At 35.3% G+C, this 9,747-nt stretch overlaps 1 protein-coding gene across 3 annotated transcripts; it reads left to right on the top strand.

Moving 5' to 3' along the window:
* Positions 1–101: 101 nt before the first annotated feature.
* LOC105347943 (telokin) lies at positions 102–9,131 on the top strand. 3 transcript variants are annotated; one of them, XM_011457200.4, is made up of 4 exons: positions 102–434; positions 2,890–3,135; positions 6,923–7,144; positions 8,410–9,131. In XM_011457200.4, the coding sequence occupies exons 1-4, from the start codon at positions 311–313 to the stop codon at positions 8,958–8,960; spliced, it is 1,143 nt and encodes a 380-aa protein (XP_011455502.2). In that variant the 5' UTR covers positions 102–310; the 3' UTR covers positions 8,961–9,131. The 3 variants fall into 3 exon arrangements, with proteins under 3 accessions (XP_011455502.2, XP_011455501.2, XP_065941895.1); XM_011457199.4 differs by having other exon boundaries at positions 104–434; positions 2,890–3,171; XM_066085823.1 differs by lacking the exon at positions 8,410–9,131 and adding an exon at positions 7,459–7,772 and having other exon boundaries at positions 104–434; positions 2,890–3,171.
* The last annotated feature ends 616 nt before the right edge of the window (positions 9,132–9,747 follow it).

The following is a 9,747-nucleotide window of genomic DNA, read 5'->3' on the forward strand; positions in this document are numbered from 1 at the left end:
ACGTAGGAAGTTAATTATAAACAATAACCCAAGAAATCGTCAGAGCAGCGTTTTGATTGCAAAACGTAAGCCGAAAATTCCCGAGCACGAGTTCGAGATCATGGGCTATTTTTAGTCAGCCTCTGTAGCTATGAGGGAGCTTGCAGGGTTTATCTTGGCGATCATTGATCTAGTATTTGTTTATTGGTTGAGGCAAGGATGGAAGGAACTTTCTTCTTTTCCTCCTTCCTCGTTTCGCTCGTTCCAGCTTTAACAGAATAATTTCATTTTGGGGTTTGTTGGGACTTATTATTGGTCTTTTTTCTTTCCAATGGCTCGAGTAGAATCAGCGGAGGTTGACCGTGATTTCAATGATGTGGACATTGAGAGCATTCTTGCACGGGTGGAGAGGCGAGGGCCACTTAGACTGGCAAGGAAGCGGTCCTTGTATAGAGGTAAGTTTGCTGTAAACAAAACGCCTTCTCAAGGTCAAAGATGACAGGTGCTTCGTGATTCGCGAATTTTTTTAAAAAAAAAATGTTGTGTTGATAGCTGCATGAGTGAAATGTATAACTCGGTGATTTAGCCAAAAACTATAAGAAATTCGTTTCAAATGCAACTGATTTACTCAGACTAATGAATTTTATGTCCGATCGAAAAAAATCGGGCAAATGGTAACGTGGTTTGAATAGCACCAATCGGGACGCATAAAAGTCAATAAATCCAATTTTTTTGTTATCATTTTCCCCATCTGCCTATAAGTTGGAGCTTTCTGGATTTATTTATTTATTTTCCAGCTGGTATCAGGTGTTATTTGGTTGTAAGTTTTTTTTTAATACCCTCGATAAATAGTGTATACTGCGCATACTAATTAGAAATACAGGTGTACATATGTACAACCTATTCACCATTACCGAAAACTTTTTTTTTTATTTATCATCACTGTGATATTCTCCTTATTTCGCTGGGCATGCAGTATGCTGGATTAAGCACGCCGATAGATCATCTCAGAGTATGGCTAATCCTCGGAGAGCTCTTTATCTCCGAAATCAGAAACCAAAAGATGACTACTCACGCACTGGCTCTTGTACAGTACCGTCGCGTTGAAGGCATAGCTATATACAAATACAGGTAACTCTCGATAGCTCGAAGTCCATGGGACCGAGGATAAACTTCGAGGTTTCAAGAGTTCGAGTTTTCAGGAGTTCGAAATTTTCCGGGTTGACCGACGGGTTTTAAAATTAATCTTACCGGATGTTATGTTTTAGCAATTTATCATGTTTATTTAGTGCCAACCTTACGCACGTGCTTAAACAACGTTTTCTTTTCAGTCATTCTAATGACAATGATGCTGTTTAGCATAATTTTTACAGTTTTATAATTCTAAAATTTGACAATGGCTTAATATTATCGTTTCGTCTCAATTAATTTCTCAATTCATTGGGTATCCAAATGATCGTAAAACGGTTGGTGTTAATTATAGATTGGGTATTGGTATGGTCAATCATCAAACAATTATCACCTTGCAGGACAAGTGTCGCATGAATAAACAACCTCTGACACGGGTCCCGCGTCTAACGCCTGAGGCCATTTAAATGACCAAGTAGGTGTTAATTAGGTATAGCTCTTTGATATACACGGCGACTTCGAGGTATCGAGAGTAAGAAACTATAGTTTATGAACAACGGGACTGCAGTTTGACTTCGAGAAATCAAGGGTTTCGAGAAATCAAGAGTTCGAGAAATCAAGAGTAAATTTGCTTAGTTATATAGGGGAAAAAATCGGGACCCTAGACTCACTTCGAGCGATCGAGAACTTCGAGCGATCGAAGTTCGAGCCATCGAGAGTTACCTGTATCCCATTAAACGACAGTGAGACAGGGCTTCGGAATCTTAATATTGGTATGTGATCATAACAGACCCCCCCCCCCACTACATCATGACTCTGATGTTCTATCAAGCAGGAAACGTTTTGGTTCGATGAAGATTAGAACGGAACAGCAGCGTGCCATAGGGAATTTCTTACATAATATGGATGCATGTCCTCACTCAATAGAGTTTGCTTTATAATCGACGTTTGAAATTGTAAAACGCAAACCTATAGAGCATCTCCAATTGTAGCCTTTGATGTTAAGTGAATACGATGTTTCGACTTATCCGGGATCAAGATTTCCGGAGAATTAAGAAATATCTAGTCTAACAGAAGATCGTTAAACATACCTCGGTATGAAATGACATACTTTTTTCCAAAACTAACCTTATTTTGCGAACTTTCTAACAACCTGTAGACAAAATACAAAGCAGCTTTTTAGGTGCAAATTGTTGTAAAACATCATAACTAATTACCGTATCCACTCACTACAAACCCCTTTCACGCCCTACATTAATTACGTACACTTAGAATTTTAACAGATGCGGCGAATTAAATCATTACCTATTCCCTTCTACTCTTCAACTTCGGTGTTTGCATAGACTATAATGTACATGGCTACATGCTGGGTTCAAGGTTTTATTTTGTCTTCAGATAAACTTGCAATACTGTGATAACAGTTAAACCTCATACTTTAAACAGGTCTGCACACATGTTTTAGATCCTTTGATTGTTGCCTATTGAATAGACATATCAGTTTTTTGTTTAAGAGGATCTGGAACAAGGGATAAAAAAAAACCCAGATATCTAAAAAAAAAAAAAAAAAAGCCAAGGTAGTGAACAATATTTTTATGGCCGCACATTTTGCCAGCTTCCTTGTGTTGAAGAAAAGAAGAAATTTGTTCATTTCTTACTACTTTAACTTTATTTTGACTCTATATACCGGTATCATATATTTCAGTATGATAATTACCTGTAAGAAATAGTGTAACAAGCATCGTTTGAAATTATAACTCATTTCTTTTTATATGTAAATTCCAGCACCCGAATTCGTCAAACGGCTAGCACAGGAAATAACAGTTGATGAAGGAGCAACAGTGTGTTTTGATTGCAAAGTGGTTGCATTTCCGAACCCGACCATAACTTGGACCAAAGACGGCGAGACCTTACCTGATGACACCCGATATCTGGCGGAAACTGTCAACAACGGTGAATACTCGTTGAAAATAAGCGATGTCACGAAAAAAGACGAAGCAGCGTACCGATGTCGGGCGGAGAATGTCGAAGGTTCGTCCTCGAGTACGATTTATTTAGCAGTCAAAGGTATTAGAACTTTTTCCCCTTTAGATCTTAGGGTCCGCTTTTGCTTGCCTTTGGTGTGCGGATGCATTTTTTTGTGGTACGTATGGCCTTTTTCTGCTTCGCAATTTCCCCAAAAGAGAGCATCAGGATGTTAGCTTGAGACAAAATACAAGCATTTAAAATCCATATTATAGCCTTCAATAGACATAACTTATTTCTTGAGATTAAAACAGGAAATTGTATACAACCAAAACCTTCTAAGTTCTGAAAAGGTTTCGAAATCTTTTTTCCGTTTACTCTTGAAAAAAGGAAACAATTTGTTAATAACATCCTCGATCAGTTCTTGTGATATTAGAAGTAAACTCTTAAGATGATATTTTTCTCAAGAAAGGTTCACATATAGATTTGATGAAAAGCTATTGAATCGAAAAATCCTTGACACAATTAATTCATAAGCAATGGACACGCGTTGAGAGAGCTGGGTGGCTTCGTTTTTTGTATGTTTACATGCATATTTCCTTGAAAGGATATCAAATACATATACAAACTATACATATATGAAACGCTTGCTACATAAGTATTCAAATCACAAAAAAATCACAAAAAAATCACAAGGTACTTTTGAAATTAAAGTGCCTACTATGTTCCTAAACACATGGTCATTCTTGAAATTGAAAAGATATATATTCAATATTATTAAATGTTTAAAGTAATTGTATTATCTTTATGACCATTTTTACCCCCCCCCCCCAAAAAAAAGAGAAAAAAAATAATATACTTAAAATCATCAAGTGAATAGAAATCGCCTCTAATTAAAGCCAAGTCATATTTTGTGATAGAGTAGCATGTAGGCGTCAGATATTTAATATACGTTGTTATTAGTACAATGATTTTAAGGTCTTTTTTTTCTTCCCGATACTTTTGGTGATTAACAAAATAATACGACAGTGCCATGCAAGCGATAGATTCTTCAGTGTTGTTCTGTCCCGCTGCATTCGATGAGTTGTATAGTGCTTTTGTTGCCAGAGGCAGGGAATGATTGTATTGCATGCTCAATGCAACGTTGCTTTCAAGAAACGTTTTTTTGGAAATGATTGAAAAGGCTTTTTTCCTAATCATTGCATTTTACTATATAGTTGTGTGTGTTAACGTGATTGAGACAACTTGATGTTTAATTATAGGCTGATGTGTATGGCTAGTATTAACTAACAAGTTTTTAATATGTCATATGTTTTACAATATCACTATGTCGCATTAAATGTACTATTACATGAAGATATGTTTAGCTAAATCCTGATATTTAAACTGAAGAGAATAGAAATCAATGGTCATAGAAAACACAGATTTAAGTGTACAACTAATCCATGCATTTGGCAGTTCATTCTAAGAACATGTTAATTAAAAAAAATAAGCTCTTCAGCGGAACCATTTCGTTGCCAAGACACCTCTCGGTAGACATCGTACACCAGAACAACCGCCTGTTGGAAAATGATAAAAATAAACAATTCTTAACTCCGAGATTCATGCAGCATTAAGAACAAAATACAAACCAGGAGCCCCTATCACTTCGACCGCTTGCAACATATGGATGCCATCGGTGCAGTGTCATAAATTTGCAGATCATTACTGATCGAACGACAGCTCATTTGGAATAGCTGCCAAAGCGTAAGCCGTGTCGATAATTCTATTACAATTTACTGCAAATAACGGCATCGTTTGTGTAGAGGTTAGATTGTTCTCCATAGCTCGCGGAAGCAAACGTTCATTCATTTTTTTTCACTGTAAGTGGTTGCTCATTGCTAAAATGTAGGTATTCCACAAGCATGGGTCTTGACCATGCAATGGACTGGCGCTCATCTATCCATTGTTTCTCTTGCCTTCGTATTCCGAAGACATTCGCCTTTGCTAATTCAGTTAAGTAAAAACGACTTTCTTTTTCTATTAGCTGGTTTTGGCATAAATGTGGTGAATTTTACATGTATATAATGAAAAATACACACACAAGCTGTTTTTCTTTAATTGCATCAAAGACATGATTTAGATTTGGAGAATAGGTACTAATGAGAGAATAAAACCCAGATATCCGGCTTCCTTACTTTATAAACAGTTCTCTTTATCATTAGATAATAGAACTCTTTGATCTACACATATGTGCTAATCTTTAATGAAAAAGTCGTTAAACTTTACACAATTACTCCACAGTCAATGAGCACATCCTTTTTTAAACTGATAAACTACAAAATACTATTTACTCAATTCATCTTCATCATAACGAATGTTAATTAGAACATATTTATAAAGAAAGTTGTTAGGGTGAATATTGAGAGAGAGAGAGAGAGAGAGAGAGAGAGAGAGATGCTTGTCATTCGGTATGTTCTGACGTAGTCAAGCGTACTCTCAGTATGTTAGCTATGAAGCAGAATCGTTTAGAATAGGTCGTGGCATGTGATTAGGTAGTGAAGTATCATGAAATGGCTATATTATAATAAAACATATGAAAATTAGTCATGACTTTGACCGGTATTACACAGAAATAGCTTGTTGTTTAAGTACATTTTATTAATAACAGAATATTTCGATTAAATCCGATTTGGGTGTAACCAGATAAAATAGTATTCATGTAATATCATCCATTATTCTATTAATACATCATTATGTTATAACTAGTATTATCTTCCAATGTAAAATTATTATATATTAATAATACATGTGTGATATTATCATTAAGTATTAATATTTAGTGTATTTATCATTATCAATACGTGTACAGCGATACCGATAGAAGCAACTGTATTTTATATCAAGTAGAGAATTAATAAATTGCTTGCGAAATTGGCAAAATGAATGAAAAATAAAAGGCGAAATAATGTGTTTGACTGATCTATAAATGAACTTAAAAAAATTATATAACCTAATAAATAAAGAAACTCAAATGAAAAAACCCAAAGCAATGCGAAATTTCAAACTTTATATGTAATTATTATCAATAGTTATAACCGTAAAAAGGAAAACCTTGAAAACACAAAGTCACTGCATGTAAATAAAAATCACTTTAAACAGAATATTTCATGAAAATATCGCCCTAATAATATAGCCATATACTAGTATATTTTACCATTTCTCTCAATCGATATTGAAATCTTTCTCTTAAGGTATAACAATAAATTGCGAAAATATACAAACAAGAAAACTACATTAGTCCCCCTTCCTTCACCTACAAGAATTGTAGCCACCATGACCTAGTTAAAGATCGTTACAGTCGATGTATGGTGATGTCTTCGTCACCTTTGTCGAAGTCAGACAAGAAAACGTCCTATGGTTTCTGCAAAAAAACGTTGTTAATGACACGAACACTCGATACAACACGAATCTAGCTAAAACACTTCCGACATCATATGACGTCATTTGGCCTTGAAAATTGAGAGCTCATGTTTTGTCTATACAAGTACAGTTCAATGTTGTTAACGTTTCCCCCCAGATTGCAGGACATTGATTTCTTTAAAGATAAACAAAGTGTTACTAGAAAAACACATTAACATTAGTACATTTTTTTTTCATATTTGAGAATTATATAGATTTGGAAATTTGTGTATATCAAATTTAAGAAAATAGCTTGATCTTTGAAAAAATAGCAAATTAACAAGTGGATTATATTTAACTGAAATAAATTGTTTTTTTGGGAATAAAAATTCTTTGTTATCATAAAAATATACTTGTCGACATGATATTAAACTCCCATTTGTATGTACAAAAATCAATGAAAATCTTGCAGCCATCAAAAAGGAGAAATCAAAGAAACAGACAAATGGGTTTTTACCACATTCGCGAACGTTTCCGGTCATCAAAGAGGAAGTGGAAAAAGAGGAGGAGGAAGCCGAGTTCTTCCGGATCCAGCCGGATTCACCTTTGACCTCACTGTACTGTGGAACAAGATGGAAGAACCGGACCTGGCCAGACTTTCTCTATGAACAGGCTTTTGCTGTGAATTATTACGGTATATATGAAATAGCTTTAAAATAGCTTTATCACACAGAGTGACGCTTTCTAATTTAGAGTATAGCTATTAATCTGAAGGCACTAGATTACCATTAGACTGTATTTTTTTCTCTATAAAGTCACTTTTAATAACCACTTTTTGAAACGTCTTTAAGCAGTTGTTAACCTAGCAATGGTGTTCCATCTCGGTTAAAAATAACAACAGTAGCTCTAACAGTAGGTCTCTTGGCTTGTGTTTCTCTGTATATAGGTCAGCTTGGACATGCCCTCTCTCTGTCTTTGGCTCGAGACTCACGATCTTTTCTGTTACAGCGCATGTTATATATATAGTACGAACCAAACTGAAAGCCAAGTTTTAGGCCAGAAACCCCACCCAATGCGGTATGTTTGACACCACACGGAACACGCATCGTGGGTTTATGTACAATGCCTGTCGCTGTTGCTGCCGCCGAGCTTTTCCAGCATCCGGGATATTGCGATTCTTGAAGTTCTTTAGACCCCTTGTATAAACAGAATGTCTAATAAACTGAAGGCTCATTTATTAAGCTTTTGTTTGCAGGAAAGCAGGTCATATTGGTTAATGTTTCTGTCATATGCTGCAGGTTTCACTATATTATACAAGTTTGCGTGTTCTCTCTCTCTCTTCAATATTTTTGCAGTGTAACAAATACATGTATATCCATGGATATCAAAATCAACTAATTTGAAATATGATTGAAATTGACAAGTACAACAATGAATCAAATGTGCATACATTGTATAAATTGAATATTGTCTTAAATACCAGTGCCTACAAATTATATCCTTGGGTGTATATGTAATTTTATCATATATAGCATTCGATGGCTGATATGCTCTAAGTAAATATATCAGTGACTTGACTTTCAGCGCTATGATTTTTTTTTCGATCCGTAACAATTTTATTTCTACTAATTCGGCATACTAAGCCACATATGTATCATTTTCAGTTTCACTAACCGCACTGAGGATTATGCAATCTGACATATTGGATCGCAGGGATTGTATAGCCAGCTTTCTTATAACAGCGCATGCTAACCCTTTATCTAGCTAAGATGGTGGCATCGCATTTCTGTTGCCAGATAATTTTGACACATTTATTTGAAGGAGTGGTATTACAAGCTGTAGAAAAGATAACAATCAGTATAAAGAGATTTCAATATACATTTATTGTGCACTTTATTCTTCTCAAAAGTGACAAGAAGATCTGTCAATTTTTGAAAGTCGTGTTTTGTATTTACGCAGATGACGACTTTGAAGCTATGGATATCGACGAAGATGACGTGTTTTTACCAGGAAATTACATACATTGTACTTTCCCAATTCATCTCCATGATAACAGTGACTCGGACTCAGAAATGGAAAATATTATAAAACAAAATCTCATATTTGAGAATAGAAACTTTTCGCCTCATGAAAGACCTGTTGGCGCATGCGCAAATGAACGCGATATCAATGCGAACACTTGCACTAATTCGTGCTCGTCGCAAACTGTGAAACAGAACGGTGACGTAGCACATCCAATGAACTCTTTGAGGAAAAGACCCTGTGCATCAGTTACTAGGGAATTCTGTCGACACGCTGTTTGTACAGACAATATCACACAAGCAGATGAGAGTGGTAGCGTGCGGGCGATTCTTGGGGAAGTTCCAGGAATGAGCATCGCAATATTTGTACTTCTTATTTCGGGATACACGTTCATGGCGTTAAAATTGAGCTTAAATCCAGGGACGTTTGTCTGTGTTGAGTTGTTTGTCGAGTTTTTAATCTTAATATTGCGTTTATTGTTAGATTGACAATGAATGGGTTTTTTAAGCGAAGCAGAGCAGAAAAGTTAGATAGATTGCTCTCAGTGCATTTCAGCATCACAGGTTAGCATTCATTCCAATACTTATAAGTCGCCTACCCTATTATAGGCTTTCATTATTTACAGTCGAAATTGGGGATTCGCTTATTTACCTCTTTTTTTTTAAAACAAGTAAACGATGGAATCAGACCATCATTTTTTGTTCAGATTACAGTATGTATAAGCATTTATAGTTAATCCTCTAAGAAATGTCACTGTTAAATATTTATTTCTATATTGAAGAAATGAATTGGAAATTGATACTAAACTTTAGTTTTTACGTTGATCTCTACATAAAGATGTCAATTCTAATTTGTTACACTGAAAGCCTACAATTGAAGTGTAGTTAAAAATTCTGCATATGTGAATATAGTTGTGGAAATATGATATTTGCAGTATTAAATGCAATAATAAACTTTGCATATAGGGCAGCTGCAAGTAACACCGAGTAACGTTTGGAACAATTGCGAAATGTTGGAAAGACGTCCGTTCATTCTAAACGTATAAGGATATGTGTGCGGATGTGGATTTTGTAGTCAGCATTCAATTCTACAATACACAGTTGTTCAGAATTACATGTACATATATGTTGCGTTTAAATATTTATTGTTGAATATAGATTAAAGAGTTTGAATTATTTTGTAAACAGTCGTTTCTATTTTTTCCCGCCAAGTCAATCAACACGAGTCCGTTTCCGTTATCTTCGCTAAGCCAAGGGTGACCATTCACTGTGTTTC

Source organism: Magallana gigas, chromosome 5, assembly GCF_963853765.1.
Source record: "Magallana gigas chromosome 5, xbMagGiga1.1, whole genome shotgun sequence".
NCBI classification, from domain to species: Eukaryota; Metazoa; Mollusca; class Bivalvia; order Ostreida; family Ostreidae; genus Magallana; species Magallana gigas.